The following is a 24,484-nucleotide window of genomic DNA, read 5'->3' as shown; positions in this document are numbered from 1 at the left end:
TCCGATCCATCTAAGTGTAGCAGGCTGCCACGGTACTTGCCCTTTACTTGGTGGACTGTTTCACGACTCGTCTCTTCTTCCCTTGTTCAGTGCATGTGTGCTAAGACTGAGCTTTTTGTCGTGTATCCACCAATATCTTCCTTGCTGGAGAGCCATCTTGCACCAGAAGAGAATGCGTGCAGTCATAACCCTTTCCCCCACATCTGATGATTTTGTTAAGTCCCATCTCAGCAGGTCAGGCTTAACAAAATCATCAGATGTGGGGGAAAGGGTTATGATTGCACGCATTAGCAGATTGGGATCGATGAAGCACGAGGCTATAACCTCTAAAGATCGGACCATGTTATGTACATTTCTCAGCTCAAATTTAATAAAACCATCTTGTCACCAATCGACAGCTTGCATGGTCTTTTCTACAATGATGAAAAGGGCATAAATATATCTAAAGTTTCGAAATATGGATTAAACTTGTGATAGTGTCACGAATCCTTAACGAATTACATTAAAAAAACCCAGACCTTCTTCTTAGTGCTTATAGCATAATATCTCCAAGAACCTTTAATTTTCAAACAGACAATTCATTGTCCACTTACTACACAAATTTAGATGAATACATATATACCGTTTAAAATTTGGTCGATAAAGCAATTTCATAACTAACAATTATGAATTTCCTATGGAGTTGAATCTTATTACAAAAATGATCTATAAAGAACATTATATGATATTAGTCAAATTTGGCCCCCAAAATTCGCTATTTTTAAAATGATTCAGGTACATTAATTTGTTGTGTTATTTTATAAAAGAGTTGACATGAAATATGTTTTTCACCTATTTATTTGATTTATATGCTCCCACTGGCAGTATATGACGTCAGAAGTGACGCTATTTTTATAATTCAATCAAAATCAACCAAAAATTGACATTTTTCTTATCTTTTTTCGAATGGGGAAACATAGAGCGACTCTTTGAACAAAAACGAACTTTTTGTCACTTATAAGTATTGGAAAGATACATCTTTGGTGAAAATATTTTGTTTGTTCAAGTAGTCGCTCAATGTTTCCTGAAAGAAAAACTGCCTCAAAACAAGCCGTTTTATGCTGAAAATGAGAAAATGGCGGCAAAAGATAAACTTTATGATGTCATATTTTTAAATTGTGGGCACTTAAATCAAAATGAAAATTATGAAAAAACTTCGAATGTATACTTGTACAAATAAAACAAAGCATTACAGTAAAATGACAATGTTCATTTTAGGGGGCCATTTTAGGCTAAAATCATATATAGTCCTTTAAAAATGATAAAAAAATTAAACCACAGGGGCCAAGCCCGTTTTAACATTAATTTCAACGGGCTTGGCCCCTGTGCTTTAAACAATAAATACCAAACTTTTGCGAAATTTTGGAAATTTGGCCATTCAGTGGGAGTGGAATAACAGGATTTTTTTCCGGGGGGGGGGGGGAGGGTTGAGGGATATTTGACTTTGCCGGGGGTCCGAGACATATATTCATTGCGTATGTGCACTACAGATACGAATTAAAGAAGATAAATAGAACCATTTTAACAAGAGCTTGGACTTTGGGTAGTTGAGTCAAACGGCAATGTGACGTAGGCCTATCTATTTTATTGTAGGCCACTGATCCATGGCTCTTTAAAATTAACAGGATATTTGTCTGGCTTTTGAGCGAAGAATACGCAATCGGTGTATATTTGGCTTGAAACCAGCGTCATTTTAGCTTGTTTTGACACACGAAATAGATCGTTACATCCTACTGAAAGTCCAAGGTCTTGTTAAAATGGTTCTATTGCTTCACATTACGATAAATTGCGCTCTCTCTCTCTCTCTCTCTCTCTCTCTCTCTCTCTCTCTCTCTCTCTCTCTCTCTCTATCGCTCTCTAGTCTTTGAAGGTAAAATTAGTGCATCTAAAAGCGAGCGTGTGTTTACAAATGCTGAAACGATGAATTTACGGGAAATTAAATTAAAGATAGGGTTACTGCATTGAACGTTCATCATCGATAGATTGTAGATCTTCTATCAAAGAACCGCGTTTAGAGCAGGTAATCTTTGGATTGCAATGGTCTTAAATGTGATATGCATGCAATATTGAACCGCTAATTTGCAGTTGGTTTTTTCATCTGTTTATATCAGCTGTTGAAAGCTGTTCATCGTTAGTTCAAAACCTGCTGTATATATTTCTTCAAAAATTCTTAAATCAGATCAGGACATGTTAATGTAAGTAATGCTGGTAAAATGTTGCATTAATTGATTAATGAAGTTCTACAGTACTGCAATGTATCACCAAATTGTTATTGATTTAATTAATGAACTCTTATGCAGTTGTTGTGTACAAACTACAGATATCATTTGATTTTTATTCATTATATTTTGTATGGATAATAAACAGATAAAACCTTTTATTTTAAATGATATTTCCAGTATTGTTGACAAGCTAGAATGGCAGATTTACCAGGGAACGTAGAAGTACCCAACCAAGTTTTGAAGAATTTGATGTCGCTGGCTTCCATGGAAGAGCACAGCATGCTTAAGCTTGCAGGCTTGACCTTGGTACAAGAATTTCTAAAAAGTGACAAAAAGGGTGAAGTCAAGCTGACTTTCCTGCAGAATGGAATCCTGGAACCACTGTTGATGGCTTTTGATAAAGGCATGGCTAGCCATAAGGACTTGGTTTATCTTAGAGTTTCTCTGAGCTGTATCTTCTTCCTGTCGGGCCTTCCTGTAAGCCCAGTTCAGCCCCTGATTTGTGAACAAGTGATCAAAAGAATGCTACAGGTCATTGATCAGAGGAGTTCCTTTTATCAGTACCTGCCCATTGTCAAACTTAATCTCCAGAAGATGTGTGAAAACAAACATCTTGTTGGTAACATTCAAGAGACTTGCATTAATGTTGAACAGTTGAAAAGCATAAACAGAACGTCAAAAAACCAACTGAAATCTATCCCCCACCGCCCCAGTGTTCTGTTCCTGTGTGACATCACTGATTCTGGGGTTTGTGAAACAGGGTTAAACATCAGAGAACATTTACTGAGCAGAAACCTGACCTGGGCAAATAGGAGTGTAGTCAAAGCCCCAACAAAAGGTTAGCTAGCACTGTCTTATTCCATGATTGAGACAATTATAAAATAGTCACTATTAACTAGTCAGTTATTAACCACTAGCAAGGAAAGAACTATTTTTAAAATCAGTGTTTATTCATTTCAGTCTTATCGTGACATGTACTCATGGTATAAAAAATACTTTGTTCATTTTATTTAAAGATAATGAAGAGGATTGGAAAGACTTGCTAATTACACATGTTGTGGAGGGACCAGTGTTTTGGGCTCAGGTGGGAATAGAAACCATCCAGAATGCCCAGAAAATCCAGGCCATATTGAATGTGTACTGGAAAAACGGGGCCCTGGAACACTGTGGCTGTGAAAAGGGGGACAACAGGGTGGCACTACAGATCATTGATGACGAAGTGTGTCCGGTCAGAATGACTGTCAAGGAGGTCAACACCAGAGGAGTGTGTGGGTGGGCCATGGATGGGGGCCAGGTGATACAAACTGACCAGAAGCATGTTTTTGCCTTGCCCAATGAGGTTCGTTTGGAAGCCTACCCTCCTCAGGCTTCCCTTTGCTGTTTAGATGGTAAGATGTAAACAGGTTTATCAATCCTAAATTACATAAAAAAGCATGTTGATTTGGTAAAAAATTAAAGCAAAAAATATCTCTGATATATTGCATTGAAAGTGCTTTCAATCAAAAATTAGACCCTTTATGTTTCCCTAATTCGTTATGTCACTGAGCATATCGTAGAGGAGCGGATAAAGTATAATTTTAACTCGATTGCTTCACTGTTGAATGAATAAGGGATGTGGAGTTCAGTGCATGGTAACCGTTGTTTGTTTGACAGGTGTGCAGGCACCACCTGGATGTGGATCAGCTGTTGAGACAAGTCTGGCGGTTCTCTGTAACCTGACCAAGCGCTCCTTTCCAGCAGGTAAAAGTTTCTTAAAACCCATTAACTGTATAAACACATTTTTATTTAAAAAAAACCCCAGCAACATTCTAAAGATCAGTAGGATACCAATATGAAGAACTTGGTTGAAATGTGGCCAAATCAAGGTGTTGTTTAATTTACATTTTAGGGCAGTTGTTTCAGCAGATGGGGGGCTTAGATGTATGTCTGTCCTTCCTGAAGACCTGCCCTTCGGTAGACCTAAAGTTACAGGCGTGTCAGCTCATGTGTAACCTTTCTTGTAACCCAGCAATCTCGACCAAATGCTCAGATAACCAGTTAATACCAGTCATGATAGGTGTGTTACAACATTATTTCAAAGCGCTGTATTAAATATATTTATATTTACAATGAGTTCATGTATTGCTGTACTGTGGTTTTATCAATATTCGTTGAACACCAATTTTCGTGGATTTCGTTGTTAAGTTTATCCATAAAATTAAATGTTCATTGAAGTGGAATTTGTATTAATAGTTTGTATTGATAGGGTCATTGGCCACGAATTTACGTATCCTTGAAACTGTGATTTTCATTTTATCCACGAAAATTGATACCCTTGAATATTAATGAAACCACAGTAATTTATAAATGACAGTGAAATAAGCTGGCAGCATTCATTACAGAACATATTGTTATGCTATTGTTATCTTTTGTTTTAAGGTCTTTTACAGGAATCCTTTGACATGAAGTCTCCAGCATTGAAGAATGAGCTGATATTGGCCATTCTGAGAACCCTATCCAATCTGATGTATTACAATGATGTCAACAGGTCCATATTCTATCAGTTTGAAGGTAGGTACAAATTTTACAGGTGTTTTTGAGGTTCGATTGTAAGCGCTATTTTGAACAATAATTCAAAGTATTTCAAAGAATGACCTAAAGTATTTCATCTAATGTTTTTTTGAAAAGGAGGTATGTATTGTTTTATATCTAAAAGGTGTGGAGATTGTTACCAAGTGTTGCATGCTGTACGGTAGAAGTCATGCTGTGTACAAGGCGGCCACAAAGTGTATTAAGATGTTCATCTGTAAGGCTCTGGAGAGGAATGGGAAAAGTGACACCCCCTTACCGACAAAAAAGTCCAGCCCTGTTAAAACAAGGGGCTCCCAGGTCATGCAGGATACCCCACTGTAAGTGACCCACTGATTAACAGATACTGTTAGATTCTATCACCTGTGTCATCTTAGCGAAATATCTCCAGCTTTAAGTAAATCTGTAATAATATCAGGTATTTGTATATTGAATAAATTTAAGGAACAGTGTCCTGACCAGTTGTATAAACTTGGAACTTACCATTTTCATGTAATGTGGGGCTAGTTTTTTCTGGTCAGATAGACTGATGAATGTACTTATTGCAGAATTATGAGGAGAATTCTTCTCCAAAACTCAGAGACAGACAAGTTTATATGGAAACCAAAAGCAGTAGAAAAAGTGGTCGATGAATCAAGATTCCAGGAGGTGTGTTGAATTATAACTTATTCATGTCTGAATGATTTCAAATATCCCAAGCAATCTCTGTACATGGTTTATGTTTATTTGACAGGCTGAGAGCAGTGACGATGAATTAGCAGACCATCAGTTTTCTTTGTTGGACTTGAAGCCAAGAGAACTAGTAGAGGCTTCTTCAAGTGAGTTTAATCTGCCTTGTCAACGTACATGATTTGATCATCCTGTAAAAAAGTCAAATTTTGGACTTAAATTGTTTTCCTTGTATTTTTTAATCTTTCCAGCAAAAAATTCTACTTGATTCAGTGAATGCCTCTGAACATTGCATAAAAATCTCACTTGTGTAAATTTCATACATTGTACACTGAACTAATATCTCATTTGTTTTTCATTAGATTGTAATTAATAACTTTTTTTTGTCTGGAATTGTAGAAAGACAAGCAATGGCAGTAGATGTAGCAGAAGTTTACAGAAACTCTCAGCAAAGGGAGGTCTTTGTCAATGGTTAGCACACACCCACCACTAGAAATCAGCTGTATTATCCTTTTTGATTACTGTTAGTGGAAAATGTGAAAGATTGACTCTTTTTTAAATCTAAAAACAGAGAAAAGGGCACCATATATGAACAGCCGGTATGTCTCTGGCACGTGGAATTGTTTTTTGAAAACAGGGGGGAGGGTTAGACCTAATTTTGAAGAGCCAAAATAATCTTGTCAAATACATATACCGTTATTCATTTCCATTACAGACTCCATGGTTTCTATCCAAAATAATTCCACCAACGAACTTAGACCAAACAAATCTGTCACAACAATTTCTGCCAATACAGTTGTTCAGCATGTCTGTGGAATGCTCAACAGTGGTAAGATTTTATTTTAAATACATAGGTTACTGTAGTGTACAACTGTGTTTGTTCATTATAGTAATCGAAGCTTGATTAATAATAGTTTAACTAAAACAGCTTGTACTGAATTTTAAATGATCTTTACATGTGTACAAAGAAGGTGGAATATACGTTGTTTTTATATTCATATTGCAGGTAAAGGAGGAAACATATATTTTGGATTGTCTCCCTTGGGAAAAGTTGTAGGAATCAAACTAACTCGAGATGAGAGAGATGAGTTCAGGCTCGGTGTAGATAGAATGATGCTGGATCGACTCAGTCCTTGCTTGCTCCACTCGAGCTTTGATGTAGTGTATACACCTGTTGTACGGAAACGGACCGTAGAGGAAGACATCATCCGCGACCCAGAGGAGATCCCAGACTGCTTTGTTACAAGTAAGTCCTAGATACTGAAAATCTTTTTTTATCATTGCCTTTTTAGTGTGTATAAGTTGTTATTTCATTTGAAATAAATGTAGTTTCTCTGTGTGGATAATGCTTAATTTTATAATGTGCAAAGAATCTTTAAATGAAATATTAAGAGTGGGAATTATTATACATATATGTACTCTGTCTAATATTGAATATGGATAAAATTTCACCATTTAAGACATATAACAAGAAAACTGAAAAATGTTATGTTATTATCAGAACTTAATGCTGCATCATGTCATTTGATTCACAAAAGTTTTTATTTGATGAATCAATAGTAAATGATGATAAATACATTTATTCAAAAGAAAACTATGAGAACATGATTGCTACATAGTTTTGATATTTTGTGAATTTTTTCTAGAAATTGTCCTGACCCCAACCCGAGGGGCCCTCCACACTGTGAACCCCGGGGAGGAGTGTTTCTACCGGTTTGGATCCCGCACTACATCGTTGTCCATTCAGGTGTGTACACTGAATGTGAAAATATGTTGAAATATGCCAAAATGTGAATAATTTCGTTATTTGTTTCATGCATTAAGTCATACTGAATGGTATGTTTGAATTATTGTAAATTGTGCGAATATCTGAATTATTGCTTTGCATTGGTCAGAAAATCAGTCCATCCTTGTGTCTTAACTTTTAGGAGTTGCGGCACTTGATAATACTCGAGGAGGAGGAAGAATTTCGGGACAAAATCAAAGTACTGAACACAGAACTAAAGGCCCTTCAACAACAGCTGGGAGTGGACAGATGATATTTCGGAATAATTGGGTCAAACAGTTTGAAAGTTCATTTTGTGTTCTTTTGCTTTAACTACTTTTAAAAGAGAAAAATCAAGTGCCAAAATTTTGTGGCATTACACTGCATTTAAATACTCAGGAATTTCCAGAGAGAAATGTTTTTATAACCTGTACCTGTTTTATACTTATGTAACCCTTGTTTTAGTTGATATTGTTTTTAAAAGACCATGTGTTTACTTAATTAGTGTTTTTCAGACCTTTTTTTCACTTTTTTCTCTATTGTGAAGTCCCATTCTCCTCTACAACACACCTATTTTTTTCCACTGGAATGTTCGTTGCAGAGACAGTGCAAAGTGGGTTTGGTATTACCGGTAAAGGTGATTAGTGAAGCATGAAAGTCATCAGTAAATGTGTACTGGACCGACATTATGCTCTTTTTGTTTCGTTTTAGAACATCATTTTTCTTTATATTGCTGAATTATATACGGTTTTAGTTAGCTCACAAAAGTTGTTTAAGTTTTCTTTAATAAAAGACATTTATTGTGTTAAATGCAACCTTGCATTCATATTGGTGTTTTTTCAAGGTCTTTTGGCGATGAATAACATGAGAAAAAGATCTCTAAAAAGTCTTAGGGAGGCTTTGTCTAGAACACTGGAGAGCAAAATCAAACAGAGAATTAGTTTTACCCTTGGGTGTTCCTTGAACTTGAAGTGTGACACCATTTCATTGGGCTGTGTGGTCTTGAGGAGGGAAAACATCAAAGACATTTCACAGCACAGTGTTATGGTAAATAGGTGAATTGATTGTTGACAGAGATCTCAAGAACTTACTTTAAAGAAAAATTGTGTACATAAAGTTTTTTTTAGTTATTTTAATTTAACAGTTCATGTCTTGTCATGCCTTTCACCAAATTATCAGGCTACCCTCCCCCCCCCCCCCCCCCCCCCCCAACTTTCCTTTTGGAGAGATGCAATGTATTATGGCTAGGCCGGATATCCTCTCATTGCTAGAATATTAACGTTGATCGATTATGTGTTCACTAATTATTATTTCATTATTGTTTTAGTTCACCTGAGTCTTAATTTTATTTGCACATGCAATATACATTTCTAATACAATTGTTAGATCTGTTGACAGAATAAATTTCAACAGTTTATAGGAAAAAAGAGGGAAAGTAGGATATGGAGGGAGGAAGAGAGAATGGGAGGAATTATGAGAATGCATGTATCATGTCAGAAATATTTTACATATGAAAAGGCATAACCAAAACAATTTTAATGCAACCAAATATTATACCTGTATCAGAATTAAGATTGAAAGTGGATTACGAACATCTGAAGTCATCACTCAGGATCCAAGGATTGGAAGTTATAGAAGCTCCTGGATAATAAGGATTAGCCATCTCATCTAAAGAAACAAATGCAATCATTTCAATTTTATAATGTATATTTAAACATGTATATTCCACAGGAACCTTGGCGATAAAAAACTATTGGTGTAAAGAATACTTCTTTAGATTACAAACTTTACCTAGTACAGTCTTCTCTCCTAACATTTTGGCATTGTAGAAATCCATTTTACTTTATTGAATTATTGCCCACATCTTGTAGAGTTAATTTCACTAGAATCTCGTGTTGCCCGGGGTAGAAAAATTCTATCAAATGACCATGTTTGCTCTGCAAGTGATTTTAAAGACATAGACTCTGTACCCTAAGAATTATGATGATTTTGAAAAAGGATAAACTAATTCTTGACAAATTCTTGATAAATTAAGCGATTTATTTGAAAATAACATCGTTTTCCAATCGAACATTTTTCCATCGTATCTTTGAAATTAGATCGTTTGATTCTGATTTATTACCAGTCTCTCTTTCAACTGTGAATTTGGCAAGTTTTTTCGGTGCTGAAATAGAAATACTTTTCATGACTGCCAAACTAAAACAATAATTCATTTTTCTGGTAAGAAAAAATGTCGTTGGTATTCAATTTTTAAAAAATGTTGAAATAAACAAATCGTGAATTAGAATGCGGAAGCGAACCCAAAAGACGACAATTTGAAAATAATTGATATGTTGTTAATTGTAAGAGTATATCTTTTTGGTGGGGTTAAGTTTCCTCTGCCAACCACAATTTTAGAATCCTCTTTGTTTCGAATGGGTAAAAATCGAAAGGGTGTGTATACGTTGAAATCGCCATCGTTTACATGTACATACATTTTGCAGTCTTACTAAAGCAAGCTCCTACTAATTCACTTCGACACGACAACGAGTAGGAGCTGGCAAAAGTCCGACTGGTATATTTTGTCGAGAAAACCCCGATGTGCTTTTGTTTAGATTTTAATTAACTGACATGCATTTACGAATTCTTGTACATTTGCCATACAGCGGATTTTAAAATGAAAAATATGAACAAACTTCCCCGTATTTAGTTTGTATGGTTACATGCACTGTATATGTAAAATATAGATCTTCGGAAAGTCGTTTTAATTACAGAAATATTCTTATCGAACTCGAAAAGTGATTAGACCCTCGATGTCTTGTTACAAGCCGTCTTACTTTCAGTATCGTACGTTGTTTAGAATCTCCTGGGTGTTTTTTTTTTTATGGAATCATGTATTTTGATTGCGGGAAGGCAGTTATCTTGACTATCATCTATATATTTACTGTGAACGCATAAAATCATCGTTCTGCTTAGTAATGGAAATAATAATAGCGAGACAGGATTTGGGAACGGTGCAGTATTTAGCATGTAAACAGTTGTAAGAATAAACCATTGTTGCAAACTGCAGAATGAACCCACACAAGAATTTGATATATTCAAACTAGTTTCGTAATGAGAGCCTTTACACTGATGCGCTGTGTGGGATAGTCGCACCACTCGCGTATTATCTATTCATACAAACATAAAAGCTAGTAAATACATATAAGTAGGTGCAATGTTTGATTTTCTAGGATAGTGTTCCCAATGTCATTGAAAGGCCCTATAAAGAATTCCGTTTTTATTACGTAAAATATTTGGTAAGAGTGTAGATTTTCATAATATAACTTGTAAACAATATTGCAAGGATACAGATATTTGGGGCAGGTAGAAAATGAAACCTTGAGAGGAACAGGGTCTGCTATCGTATGGTCATTTGAAGTGATAATTGGAAGCGATGTTATTGTTTTTATAGTGTAAGGAGGAAGAATATTACAGGGGAACTTGATTAACTTGGCGTTTCCTGGATCCAATCTTAACTGACATATTTAAATGTGTTTATAGTTTTCAAAAATTATCAGCGAAGGGCATTGTCGAGCATTCATTCATTTATTCCTCATTCACTCTAGACTGTACATCGTACCCGTATTTATGATATAAATTTAATTCATGCGAGCGAGTGGTACAGGGGACTATACCTTATATTAAGGTAAGATGAAAAAGAATATAATTATTTGTTAAAATTGGAATCGCTTGAATGATTTTAAAAGTTTTTAAAGTTGAAATATTTTATGATTCAACAATTGATCATACGTATAAATGAAGGTTGGTTTACATACCAGCATACCTTTGTAAAATTTTACGATGTTAAATTATTCCGACAATTATTTATAAAGATGTTACAAGGGTTTTATTATATGTATATAACCTAATTTCAGCGGCGTTAAGTATTATTCGAAAAGAAAATCTACCACAAATCAATTGAATTGAATTGAAAAAAATAAGTCCAAGTTAAGAGAGAGAGAGAGAGAGAGATTTAACTAGGATGTAATATATATACGTAACAGCGACCGGGAAAGAAATTAAAAGTCGTGCAGGTGAAAACAAATTGCATCGTACGTACCACTTAGTATAACAGCATTGATTATCTCATGTAAAACCCCCTCGTACTCTGAGCACGAGGCTTATTTAAACATTTAAAATGAGTAGATATACGTATATTTGATCCAATAATAAACCGTCAAGCTTATTCAACCAATCAAATGCGTCGAATATTTTTAATCTTCCTATTTGTTGTTTTTCGCAGGAAGTACTTATATTTCATAGTATATATAAGAAATGAAAACACAATTAACAATCTGTGTAGAAAACATTAGTGTGGACTTCAAAACAGTGTGCTTTTTGGATTGTGATACTTTTGTAAAATGTAGTATTCGATATATCAAATTCATAAGGTAAGTTTTTAAGGACTTGAGTATCTTAATAATATTATTATTTTTCATAGCTATTAAATAATATATACAGTTCAAATAAGATCTAATCATGGACATTTGTCTCATTATATTAAAAAAAAAACCCTTAAATAATCATGGTTCGTAGGAATTGAAGAAATTTGAAAATCAAATCTATCAACATTATCAAACCCACCCAGAAACTACTTAATTTTATTTCAATTTATATATATTTGTTCTCGAATCAAACATAATTTTTAATTAATTTAAAAAAAAAAATGAAATTAACATTTTTAGTATAATTATAAAAATAAAGTAAGAACTTTCAGGTCGTGTTTTGTTTTGCAGACCCATCATCTCAGAATGTAGTTCTTGTTACATCACTTATTCTTCTGAATCAATATTGTTCAACAAAATTTTGTTCCATAGACCAACTCGCCAAACAGAATCAAAAGCCTTTTCAAAATCTATAAAAGCACAAAATATATTATTTTAAATGTATAATATATCTGAAATTGCCGTATAAGCATTTTCAAAAATCAACAAACAATTATAGAGTTTAATCGAGGCAGCACTAATGAATAGCTATTACAATGTACATATATCAACTCTATAATTAAGGAGAACACTTTTCCGTTTTCAGGTCTTCCGTCTCGGCTTGATTACAGGATGAGAACTTGGTGGTTCACCTATCTGACGTTTGTTGCTCTGCACGGAATCTTTCTCCACGTGGCCCAATGTCGTAAGAAGCGTCAGAGGGCCCAGACCCCCGTGAGGTGTGAGGCGGGCTCTCACACGTTCTATCACCATCAGGCGGGGGCGTGCCTTCAATGTGACACGTGCACAGAGGGGTACTCCCTAGTCCCCGAACAGGTACAGTGTAGTACAATGTACTTCAAAACTGAGGAAAATAAAATTCAATCATCTATTCATGCAAGCGGTGTTTCAATACACTCAAATATGTTACAATATTTAATGGTCTCCATGGTTCGTTTTTAGGAGTTTAGTCTAAAAATGGACCAAGAGCACGGAGTAACCAATTGCTTGCCATGCAGAATATGCGAACCAGGAACGTTTAACGACAAACGAACTTTTGACTCTAACTGTAGAACTTGCAGGAACTGTACTGCTTTAGGGAGAGTCGAGGAAAGCCATTGTACACATAAAGCCGATGCCGTATGTGGAGACGTCATCGAGTGAGTTTTGTGAAACCATAGCATTGATTTGTCATTTCATTTAATGTAATTAATTCCCGATCATTTTAACAACTGAAAAATCTCATCACAGGTTTTCGATTATGCAAGAACTGCAAGCATCAGCAAAGGAAGTAAAAACAAATACATATCAAGGTGAGATATTAATTGGTTTATCATGTATCGATGTTCGATCTAATTATTGACATTGATATATTAACCACCCCACCCCCCCCAAAAAATAAACAAAACAAAATAAAGACAAAAAAAAATACAAAAAAAAAACCCAACCAAAGTACCAAAATTAAAAATTAAATCCATCAAACTCACAAAACAAATTTTAAACATGACCAAAGACACACAAATTATATTTAATATAAGTAAATTTATTTTAAAAAAAAATGAAATTAACATTTTTAGTATAATTATAAAAATAAAGTAAGAACTTTCAGGTCGTGTTTTGTTTTGCAGACCCATCATCTCAGAATGTAGTTCTTGTTACATCACTTATTCTTCTGACGTTTTTCACCCTCATCACCACCGCCTTTGTGTTCCTACGCCGTGCCTACAGGCGCGCCTCCATGCGACAAAGCAGTAAGTGGGACAGTACATTATATTTATTATATGTGGGTCAAGTAATGGCAAACGCTGTGTGGTTTTATAAAGGAACATTCTGTTATATTGTAGTTGAGGACGCGAAAAAGAAAAGTGAAGACGAGGAGTCTCTTCAATGTCTTAACAAGTAAGTGCTGTGACAGCATATACTCTGCATTAGTGATATATTAATAATTTCCTAACAATCACAGAGTAACCTGCTGTATCGCGAAGTTTTTATTCAAAATCAAATTTATTTGTCATTATAAGTTATAGATTATAATAATATAAAACTGCTTTCCAGCTATCAACCAAAGAACTCTCAGCCATCAACTTCACCTGAGTCCACAGTACTCGATATACATGTACCAACAGAAAACGAAGAGACGCGTCCAAAGGAGAAAGCGCACAATACAGGACCGAGTGCTCCACAGAACACTATAAACAATGAACCGAGGGGAAGAGTGCCATCATTGCACCTTAACTCCGAGTGTACCTCCGTAAAGACCCCCAAATCATCCAACAGTAGCTCCTGGAACCTGGGAGCGTCCGATTTCCTGTCAGCGACGCCCGGGGGTGCGCAGTTCACCATCGGGTACACGAATCTCGCCCTCTCACGTTCACTCACCTGCCCGGCCAGCGACAGGTGTTCTGTACCTGGCGATGAGGACGAATCCCTGGAAATGTTATCTCAATTTTCATATGTTTTAGATTAAAATATTAGGCACCATATATTTAGAATTTATTTAAGAACACAAGAGTGATATTATTTATATGTATATGTATGCATAGTTTATATGGTTCTATTTTACCTGTATTTACAACAGGTCACATAAATCAGGATATAATCTTGTATGTAGTTTATTATACAGGCACGTAGCATCGTTTTTGAAAGTGGGGGGGCCAGACTCATCCAAAAATCTTGACAAGCAAAAAAAAAAAAAAAAAAAAAAAAAAAAAAAAAAAAAAAAAAGGAAATTGTTAAACTTTTCCAAAATCTTCAAAATCCTAATCCGTGGGGGGGGGGGGGGGGGGGGGGGGGGGATAGTATATAACTTCAATTTCATTCCTTATTTCCTTATTTTCATATCAATTTTTTACATACTCCTAAAAAAGTGGGGGGGCCAACTCTATGATAATTCAATTTTTTATATGTAAATTTTAAAAAATTTGTTGCTGCGAGAAAAAGTGGGGGGGCCAGGCCCCCCCTGGCCCCCCCTGATGCTACGTGCCTGTTATAGGTCTACATTTTTATACGTTGGCTGTTTGATAAAATATAGGCTTCATGTTTTATATTTGCATACAATATCAATCATTGCCTAAATAAATTCTAGATCTATGAAAGCAATTTTTCTCACTAATCAATGTTAATAGATAACTTTACATCCATTTGATTACATTGTGAAACTGTAGTGAAACTGTACATACAGATAAGTTTTTCCCTTGAATTTCCAGTAGTGATTACAGAGAATTCGTATCTTACATCAACAAATTACGCAATTTTTCAAATAACGTATAAAATCATTTTCGTTATTGAAGTAGGGATTACTGGCGGGAGAGATAAGCACCGAATCAACCAATCATTTTCTAGCCAATCAGAATGGTCGTACTTTACTATGTCGTTTCCGAGCAATTTAGATCAAAGAGGAAGTACTTATTATATCTCAATTGTTTGTTTACAGAACAAATCATTAACGAATGAAAATAATAAAAACCGTGAACGTGTACGTTCATTGAAGTATACAGCGTGTAGTGTTATTTGTTACAGGTCCTTCTTACAAAAAAATTGTGCGTTAAGAATAAATTATTGAATTAATAAACATGTGCATGTACACTGTGCATATACATGTATACAGATCCAATCATACAGACCATCTGACGGACTCGGTTTTTGAATTTTAAAATGAACTAATTCAATCAGTTTAAAAGGGGTTACTTTGTAACAATATCCAAATAGAAGTAGATAAGAAAATCATCAGCTTCAAAATTGTAAAACTTAGATGGTAAAAACGCCTGATTTGCCAATATCCCGAACCGTCTGAATAAGCACATATACATGAATGTAGTAGGATGATCTGGTGAAATTTTCAAGTGTTCTAAAGTCGTGGTGGAAGGATTTGCATTATTTTACTTATCTGAGCAAATAAAGGGGAAAAAAATGATCGGTTTCCATATGAATATCAATAGCAAGTGGTGATGTGATATTTTTATTGATGTTTGCTCCTTTTAGTCTTTGATTACCGAAATTTCGAACGACAGAAATTGATTTGGTCCTTTCTTTTGGTGATTTTCAATAATAAACTTTTATATTGGTTTGGGATTATTGCTTGGAATAAAACTTCAATAAAATCAAATTTTATTCTTTCCTGCTCTTTACTTAGTATATAGATCATTGCATTTGCACCCCTCCTTTCTGAACGAAAATCGTTTTTTGAAATCTTAAGTGACAATACAATGATTCAATAAGTAAAATTGAATTTTTGATTGAAAATATTCGTACTAAGTACTTAGTAATATTTCCAATAATAAATGTATACAAGTTTTTTCATTTAAAAATGGAAAAAAAAATGTACAAGAGAGATATCGTTTATTATGCATGATAGAACGATTTTTTTCTTTAAAATTGCATGTATACACATTAAATGCACATCTATCAACCGAAACAGAAAATAGACAAAAATTCCAAAAAATTAATTACGTGATCGATATGTCGTAAGGCTTTGGAAACCTTCCATCTATGTGCCATTATTAGTAGAGGCGTTTGTTAAAGTTAAGGACAGCGACCAAGAGGGATTCCTGATCCTTTCGGAATCTAAAACAGATCGAATCCGATACTTAGATGATTTTGATCTCTCGTTAAAAACAAATCCGATCTTGTTTCTTTGAATATAGACCTTGGACTTTCGGAAGGACGTAACCATATATTTCTTGCAATAAAACAAGTTAATTAGCTAGTGAAATATGCATAGATTGCGTAAAACTCAAAAGCCAGACAAATCTTGTTAATTCTAAAGAGCATTGGCTGACAATGAAATAGACAATTGACACAACAACCCAAAGTCCAAGCTCTTGTTAAATTGGTTCTGATAGCACTGCATGTCAGTATACCTGTATGTTGGATGCAAATAATCTGACTGGTTTTCATTGGGTTATTGATGGCATTAAAGCATATATTTCTGATATTGACTTGTATAACTTAAATACACAATCATGGAAAATATTGAAAAAAAAATCATTAAATTGACTTTGTTGGTCTTAATTGGCCAAACAGAAAATACAAATGTGTATTATAAAAATGCAACCGTTGTATTCGATGCAAGTGCATCTTTCTCAGCCTTTACGTGGTCGGTACTCGGGTATCAACGAATTTTATAGCTTTATTTGCATGCTATTTATCACACAAACCAGACATATAAGTAAATGCAGAAGCAAAATACAGTACATTGCCGTTCATAGTTAAAAATCTAGTCGAGCTTCGTCTGTACTGTGACCGTCACAGTTGCTGATTCCGAGCGAGGAGGGTCTTCACGAGAACCTCTTTTCCGGGGCCTTAAAACTCAGACAATGTCATTTTGATCCAAAGTCTCACTTTGCCACTAAGTATGACTTTTGTAAACGGGAGACTTAGATCAAAACTGAGGTCGTCTAAGTTTTATGGCTCAGAGGTAAGAGATGTGTGGTCTTAGACAAGTTGGCGAGCAAGAAAAAGGAAGCAACTGCTGCAACGCCATGCTTATAACGTCAGTTTTCAACGTGGCGTCATCTGATATAACAACAGGCACCTGAATTAGCATCAATCAGCGGCTTAATAAGCCTCAATAAGTCTCTCTCTCTCTCTCTCTCTCTCTCTCTCTCTCTCTCTCTCTCTCTCTCTCTCTCTCTCTCTCTCTCTCTCTCTCTCTTAAACGACTGATTGATAAAAATCCTGTGATATAACCATACAAACCAAGTTCATGAAAGGTCCGACATTTAAAAGCATTTACCATTTAGTATTAATTGTAGAATGATTGTCATGTATGTCATGGGGAACCAACTCAAGACAATATTGTTCCTTGATTTGTTCTTTAAACATTAATTATGGAAGATACAAATTTTGTTTTGTATGAGGGCATCAACAAAAAAATAAACGGATAACTTCATTAGACGCGTCGATATGAGAATTTTCTTTTATTATTTTAACTATCTTTCACCTTCTTTTTAAAGCTCTTTCTAAAACTTTGATTATTGGGGCAAAAAATGCATGAAACCGCACATAGTCCTTTATGTAATATTGTTTAATTGATCTTTTAAGGATAAAATTAAACAAGAGAAACAGATGGACAGTGTGGATTTTTTATAAATATGTAGTAGTTCAAGCTGATAAATTTGAGTGAATCAGCAACACCAAGCGACAAAATAAAATATCCGCTAAATATTTATTTCATCTAGGTTTATCTTTCTTTGGTCTGTTTATGCATTTGATTTTACAACATATACTTGACACATTGAGTGTATGAACTTGTTGTATTTATACTGTATTTTTTTAAAGGTATGCACAAAACACAGGTAAAGCTGCAATCAGGAAGTTAAATTCAAGAAGGAGCCTAGCCAAAGGTTGTCATAAGGGGTCAAAGGAGATTGAATGTGCTTAACACCGATCTAAACGATGAATAGAAGTCATTTAATGTAGGCTTAAAGTTTGTAAGATATTGTAGTTTTAACTGAAGGGAAAACAAATTTAAATAACAGTGAATAAAAATTGTAGTCTGAATGGACGAGGTGAAGGAATGAATGAACAATTCAATGAACAACAAGTGTCTGAGGATGTGAACAAGTAAATGTTAACCAGCAGAATGGTTGAGATACGGTAGTTCATGAATACGAAATTAACGGTAATGTTTTAGTTCGATAATTGCCTCATACAGTTCTATCAATCCCACGGTGTTTGGATCTATAAATGGCCTTTTCCCTGCAAAACTTAAGAGGCATATTTTCAATGCTCGCATTACTTCCATAGAAGATATGGTATAATGGAGCATTCGTTCAGTTGCATAGATCTACACTTTCGGTACAATTTATAAGAATTGCCTTAATTAGGCCAGCCAAGCACATGTTATACTATGTTACGCTTAGTTACCCGTTGGTCGATGCAACAGGATGCATTTTTAATATCTAATAAAGCCAAGTAACCATGGAGCAAAAGTAAATATTTAAATGGTCTGCTAACATATAAACAAACGGGTAATTTTAGGTGAATTCTTCAAAATATAATCTATATACTCTTTTTTTTGGGGTTGAAAATTCATCCATATTTTTGTGTATTTTCTATACAAGACCACTGTTCCAAAAAAAGATTATAAAGCTTATTTCTATTTTTAGAAATCATACCATGTTCTGACGTAGCGGAATTCTCAAATTCAATGTTTATTTACCTGACGGAACAGAAAACAGTTAGTTTAAAACCTCCAGCTGACAGTGGCTAACATTTAATGAATTCACAAATGTAAGTAAATAAACATGGTTTATCTTAATTTTTATTCAATATTTAACTTGCGTTTTAAACAATTGCTCAAATAAATTATCCAAATCATTAAAATTTTAGAATAAATGCCTTTGATTAATTTGAATGGATGACAATGAGATCCAGAGAACAATTTCAAAGACTGTTTTTTTTTCTAGAGACATAACAATAGACGCATATAGTACCCCTATGATAAACATTGAAACCTATTAATTTGAATATAAACTGATTAGTTGAATGGATGGGAATTTCGTGCAGGGTTAAAGGCAAAAAAAGAAAACTCAAAAGTTTACTTATTGGAGTTATTTAATTGTTATTTGTTTGCATCTTGACGTATATTCAATAATGCTGTCGATTTTTCTTTATGAATATATACTAGAAGGTAGGTATAGGTATCGATTGTAATGCTAGATCAGGGGACTTGAACAAGATATTTTGGATGAATAATTTATCCCTCAGTATGCAATAATAGGGCGTTCCAATACATCCTTGTTAAAAATCACCAGAGCTTGCGGATATTGAAATGACTCGTTTGATTACGACAGAGGCCATGCTTTTGTCTTGATGTTGAATTAATAAGACAAATGTCCGCTCATCAATCTAATTCAATGCATGCGGCCAGCCCTAAGAAAACGGATTTTAAAAGCTACATAAAAACACCCACTAAATTGTAGCAATTCCTCTGCTGCAATATTAAAGCTGAACATGACTCATTTTAAAGAAGATTTAATCTTTTTGAGGCCGTTTCGTTCCATATCAGTCGTTTCAATTTTTTTTTATATAACCCTCTTAAATTACCATCACAACGCATGTATAATGTCACCGAAAAAAACGGTCCAGTGTTACACCCCCTCTCCACTGGCGTCCAAAAGCGGCAAGCATATATAATAACATCTCCTCTGCACGTAATCATTATAGAGTTTTCCTTTTAAAACCACACTGGTTAATGAGTTTACCCTCCTGTTTTCGGATTTATTTGCCTGGAAATTTTGTCACACCATTTGCTATAATTTTTTTGCATTACTTAATTATTTCAAACGAGTGAAAAAGAAATAAAACTATAGAATAAAATAATTCTAACTGGACAAAATGTTTTATTTTAAGAAAATTTATATATAAACAACTTGAGTAAATACCATAATTAAAAGAGTTTTTATTAAGTTCAGCACAATGCATGTCATCATTATTCGTTCCCGCTTTGTCAATCTTTTATTGACAGTGCATGTGAAAACATCACTAAATGTTATTGGTTTATCATTACATAAAAATATTCAAATGTATACATTAAATACACTTTTTAACAGGATTGAAACAGGGGGTTTTAGTGAATGTTTTTATTGCAATACACAGTTCATATAAGATTACGAATTTTAATCATTTTTGTCTTCGGAACAAAACTAAAAATTGCATTATCCGTAATTCGAGCCCCAATGAAGTTCACGTAATTCATATATATCACTAGCAAATAAATTTAACAACCGATGTTAAGTGCCTGCGAAATGTTCATTGACATAACAGTTGAAATTGTAAAATCATTTTCGTCATTTATGTATGATAAATTTCTCTAACGAGAATCAAATAACTAACAGAACGTTCTACATTTGGTCGTTGTATCCCCATGCTATGTTGTATCGTTGTAGCCACACGCTATGTTGTATCTTTGTAACCACACGCTATGTTGTATCTTTGTAACCACACGCTATGTTGTATCTTTGTAGCCCCATGCTATGTTGTGGATGCCACTGAACTGGTGTATACTTTTTGTCAGTCTGGTCGTCGCCGAGTCGCGGAAGGCCAGAGTTGATCATGAATTTCTTTGTACCAGAGATAAAAATAAAATTCTTCTTTCGCTGCTGGCCGACTTACACACAAGGATAAAATTACACGAGATTATCGGCAAAGAAATCCAGGTAAATACTGAGGTTTCATCCGATTACAACAATAGGTAGATCATATCTTATTCAAAGGTACAAGTTGCATCCACTTGAATAACGAATGCATGTTTGAATGAATTAACTTTTATATCCATATAACCATGTTTTTATTACCTTCCATATTTTGTAAGCAGTCTATATGGCTTAACTTTTAGGAATATAAGGATTTGATGAGATCAGGCATTGAAAACACATCATCCAAGTCTGATCAAATCCTGGAATCTTCTTTAAGTGAGTTCCTTCCAAACTCTGAAAATATCTGGTCAGTCCTCGCTACTCTATTCCCCGAGGAAGATGGGGAAAAAGAAACAAGGTATATCGACCAAAATGTTCTACTTTTTCATCATTTTCAACTTGCAAAAAGACTTCCACTTTTAAACAAATACATAAAAGGTATTACTTGATAGTTCTATGAAACGTTTCCGAACATTCAGGTTTAAAGTGAATGTATTGTATAAAACTTAAGATTTTACAAAGTATTTATAATCAAATGCATCAATGACCATAAAAATATATGCGAGAAACATCTTTTTGTAGCGAGGTTTTCGATTCTATTAATGGAAAGAAAACTGGTTACATAACATCATGGAAAAGTAAGTACATGTATGTCTTAAATAGATGAACAATTCTAATTGTCGGCTAAACTCACTCTTGATTTTTTGTTTCTGATTTTATAAAACGTAAAACAACCCATTATACCTTACTTGTTTCAGCGTATACGTGCAGCTGGAGATTTGGATGTCTGGTCGTTTGTCTCCTAATAACATTTAAAAGAGGTACGTCACAATGAAAGATTTGAATTATTATAACTCCTTTAATAGTTCGGAAGATTCGAGACTGCTATTCATAATATAATGACATTTACTTATTTTGTAGATTATTTTTGGAAAAGAAAATTAGAAAGGCAAGTTTTCAATAATGATTTACGTATCTATCATTCATGATTTAAAAAGTCACTGATTGACATTTTTTTTTACCAACACATCACTCAGGCAAAATTATAATAATGAAAAAATGAACTTTTTACAAAAACTTATCCGTATCACGAACCGACGTTAATTGATTTGTGTATATTGCAGCGTCTCTCGAATGGATGTATCTGTCCAGTGTTGTATGGTGGACTGGCCAGAGGAGGTTTCGTTTGTCCCGTACTTTGCTCCTCTACGCGAGGATGACTTAGAAACTGATGCCCTGGGTCGAAAATGTCCAAACTTTTATAGTCTGCCAGGAGAGGATAAGAAATGTAAGTAGTTTCAATAAAATATCGTAAGATATCATACAAAAACGAACTTATCTTGGTCTGTAGTATTTCATCGATAGGAGTATTCGACCATATAGCGCATATTTTGAATTATTAAGCTTCTTCAAGTTCTTGTGAGGGTCATGAGGTATCAGTTAATGTAGCTTCATCACTTGTAGACGAACTCATCAGAAAGTTGTCAAAACACTTGGCCGTGGGAGAAGCCATGGATCGAGTGGGGATACTTCTGGGGTTGACGGCAACGAATATTTGCATAATTAAGCAGGACTACCGAGGGGATTCCATAGAGATAGCATACCAGTGCTTGAAAAAGTGGACGGAGATCAGACCGAGCGAGGGATGCAGAGAGCTTCAGGACGCCATAGTAAGGGCTGGCCTGGGTGGTATTCTTCGCCGAGTTTCGTTTTAGTGGAACCCCCGGCTTTATATTCAGTATTGAAGACATGCATACGCTCTAATTTCAACAAAGCACAGTTTTTACTGTTGGTATAGTTTAGCTTAAATATTTGATGGACAGTGAATGTATTCTCTGTTGTTGGGTGTTATACACTAAACGAAACAAATTATAACATATAAAATCGTGAAATCTGATGGTAAATCCTGTTTTTTATGTAAAACATGCCTATTGAATTAGTCTTTATTACACCTATAATTCGATACCCCCTTTATACAAAATACGTTTTTTTTTTTATAAACATGGTTTCATTTTGTTTACTTTTTGGCCTCTAATCAAGATCTTTCCTCCGGGTTCTGTAAGTCTTAAAGTATGAAATACGCTTCTCTTAACAGCGACCCGTATATCAGTAAATATTTTAAAATACATTTTAATTCTTTGCGAAGCTGTTGTGGTTTAGGTTGTTATGACGATTTTAGTCTAAGATTCCAAAATCTGAGCAACTACACTTGTCACACGACTTGAATATATGAGGTTTCAATGACTTTCGAAAAAAATATTTTTAAAGCCAAAGCACTTCATTGCAAAAATGCTACACTTATAAATACTATAATTATTGCGTATGTATGGTGCATTTGTTTGTTTTTCATGACGTTTCATATGAAATCAATAATCTTTGAAACCGAGAAAACCTTATATCGATGATACATTATGCTTATATCAGAATGTTTATGCATTATATATGACACTATTTGGAATTTTATTACGTTTCTAAAGAGAATGAAAATCTTCGAAACCGAGAAAACCTTGTATTTATGATACATTATGCACTGGCGACATTTGCTTGTTTTTCAGTGGTATAATGCTGTGATATATGAAAACTGTTTGGATTTTTTATGACGTTTCTAAGGAAAATCAAATACCTTAGAAACTGAAGAAATCTTTGTATTTTTTATGAATATCTATTCAATTTTCCTACTTGAACTTTATTAAATAGCTATGTTTGGTTTTCTATGACGTTTCTTAAAGAAACTGGGTTTCCTTTGAAGCCTAGTAAAAATATCATTAAATTCATATGTTTATTTTACTTGAGTTATATGTTGACATGTATTCTCTATTATATTTTGTGGAACATAAGCTGTGTAGCTGTAGGTTGCTTCTTATGACGTTTGCTGAGAAAACCAATCTCTTTAACCGAAGAAACATTTTTGAATATTTATGTATCATGTTAATCATGACCATGTTTACTCACGATTATCTTGTTACTTTTTAATTTATACGAAGAAAATTCATTGCTATCATTTTATCTATAAAGAAGAATGTTTGTGTAGCAGGTTATATCCCGATAAATCGATTTGTTATTTGTTTTGTTCATCCATGAAAGACACTTGGACATGTTTAACAAGATGTCGTTTTTACACAAGATGTGCGAGGCATTGTATCATATTTGTCATGACGTTTTGGAATGTCCAACATTCCATATCCGAACAAATAAAAGTTGCTGTTATAGTTTTAACGATATTGTTGTTTTTCTTTCATTAACTAGATCTCCACTCATGCCAGAATATAAGAAAAATAAAAAAAATTAAAAATGCTTTCAATGCTATGTTTAAGAAACTTGAATAATGTGAAACTCCAAATGAAATGAATTAACAGAGTAGGATCAATGTACAAATATAGTGCTCAATGAAATAGTTGTACCATTTTGTACAGCCTAAAACTTAATTATTATGCCAAAGTCTTCCCATGCTTAAACCAAAAGTAATTAGAGTGATAAAATAAATAATTTTTATGGTGTATCTCGGCAAGTCATAAGTCATGTGGTGTTCGTGGTAAAAGCAAAGTTTGGTGGTACCTTCCTTTCGTTACATCTGCAAAGACTTGAAAAAATATATGTCCCAACCCCAAACACCACACATACACCCGCGGATGTGAG

General features: G+C 34.3%; 3 protein-coding genes and 1 long non-coding RNA gene across 7 annotated transcripts; 3 read left to right on the top strand and 1 right to left on the bottom strand.

The window, feature by feature from the left end:
• The first annotated feature begins 1,903 nt into the window (after nucleotides 1-1,903).
• LOC128155307 (uncharacterized) lies at nucleotides 1,904-8,083 on the top strand. Its single transcript, XM_052816949.1, has 14 exons — nucleotides 1,904-2,059; nucleotides 2,439-3,099; nucleotides 3,278-3,649; nucleotides 3,915-4,001; nucleotides 4,150-4,317; nucleotides 4,680-4,811; nucleotides 4,957-5,149; nucleotides 5,378-5,477; nucleotides 5,563-5,647; nucleotides 5,898-5,969; nucleotides 6,214-6,327; nucleotides 6,505-6,744; nucleotides 7,145-7,245; nucleotides 7,427-8,083. Exons 2-14 carry the CDS (start codon nucleotides 2,457-2,459, stop codon nucleotides 7,535-7,537), a joined length of 2,418 nt encoding a protein of 805 aa, XP_052672909.1. The 5' UTR covers nucleotides 1,904-2,059; nucleotides 2,439-2,456; the 3' UTR covers nucleotides 7,538-8,083.
• On the bottom strand, nucleotides 5,556-11,408 carry LOC128155310 (uncharacterized). Its single transcript, XR_008239588.1, has 5 exons — nucleotides 11,345-11,408; nucleotides 9,386-9,427; nucleotides 9,055-9,200; nucleotides 8,821-8,931; nucleotides 5,556-5,689 (listed from the first exon to the last, which is right to left on the bottom strand). It is a non-coding gene; the product is annotated as an uncharacterized LOC128155310 (long non-coding RNA).
• Nucleotides 10,473-14,384, top strand: LOC128155308 (tumor necrosis factor receptor superfamily member 27-like). 2 transcript variants are annotated; one of them, XM_052816951.1, is made up of 7 exons: nucleotides 10,473-10,930; nucleotides 12,316-12,545; nucleotides 12,672-12,868; nucleotides 12,960-13,021; nucleotides 13,337-13,459; nucleotides 13,553-13,607; nucleotides 13,764-14,384. In XM_052816951.1, the coding sequence occupies exons 2-7, from the start codon at nucleotides 12,342-12,344 to the stop codon at nucleotides 14,173-14,175; spliced, it is 1,053 nt and encodes a 350-aa protein (XP_052672911.1). In that variant the 5' UTR covers nucleotides 10,473-10,930; nucleotides 12,316-12,341; the 3' UTR covers nucleotides 14,176-14,384. The 2 variants fall into 2 exon arrangements, with proteins under 2 accessions (XP_052672911.1, XP_052672910.1); XM_052816950.1 differs by lacking the exon at nucleotides 10,473-10,930 and adding an exon at nucleotides 11,528-11,675 and having other exon boundaries at nucleotides 13,764-14,383.
• Nucleotides 14,385-18,158: 3,774 nt separating this feature from the next.
• On the top strand, nucleotides 18,159-24,067 carry LOC128157151 (uncharacterized). 3 transcript variants are annotated; one of them, XM_052819565.1, is made up of 9 exons: nucleotides 18,159-18,330; nucleotides 18,818-18,941; nucleotides 20,678-20,869; nucleotides 21,049-21,206; nucleotides 21,431-21,486; nucleotides 21,607-21,669; nucleotides 21,770-21,797; nucleotides 21,973-22,136; nucleotides 22,313-24,067. In XM_052819565.1, the coding sequence occupies exons 3-9, from the start codon at nucleotides 20,687-20,689 to the stop codon at nucleotides 22,561-22,563; spliced, it is 903 nt and encodes a 300-aa protein (XP_052675525.1). In that variant the 5' UTR covers nucleotides 18,159-18,330; nucleotides 18,818-18,941; nucleotides 20,678-20,686; the 3' UTR covers nucleotides 22,564-24,067. The 3 variants fall into 3 exon arrangements, with proteins under 3 accessions (XP_052675525.1, XP_052675527.1, XP_052675526.1); XM_052819567.1 differs by having other exon boundaries at nucleotides 18,166-18,272; XM_052819566.1 differs by lacking the exon at nucleotides 18,159-18,330 and adding an exon at nucleotides 18,661-18,679.
• Nucleotides 24,068-24,484: the final 417 nt, after the last annotated feature.

Source organism: Crassostrea angulata, chromosome 7, assembly GCF_025612915.1.
Source record: "Crassostrea angulata isolate pt1a10 chromosome 7, ASM2561291v2, whole genome shotgun sequence".
Lineage (NCBI taxonomy): Eukaryota > Metazoa > Mollusca > Bivalvia > Ostreida > Ostreidae > Magallana > Magallana angulata.
The sequence above is the reverse complement of the archived record's forward strand: the minus strand, read 5'-3'. Positions and strand labels throughout refer to the sequence as shown.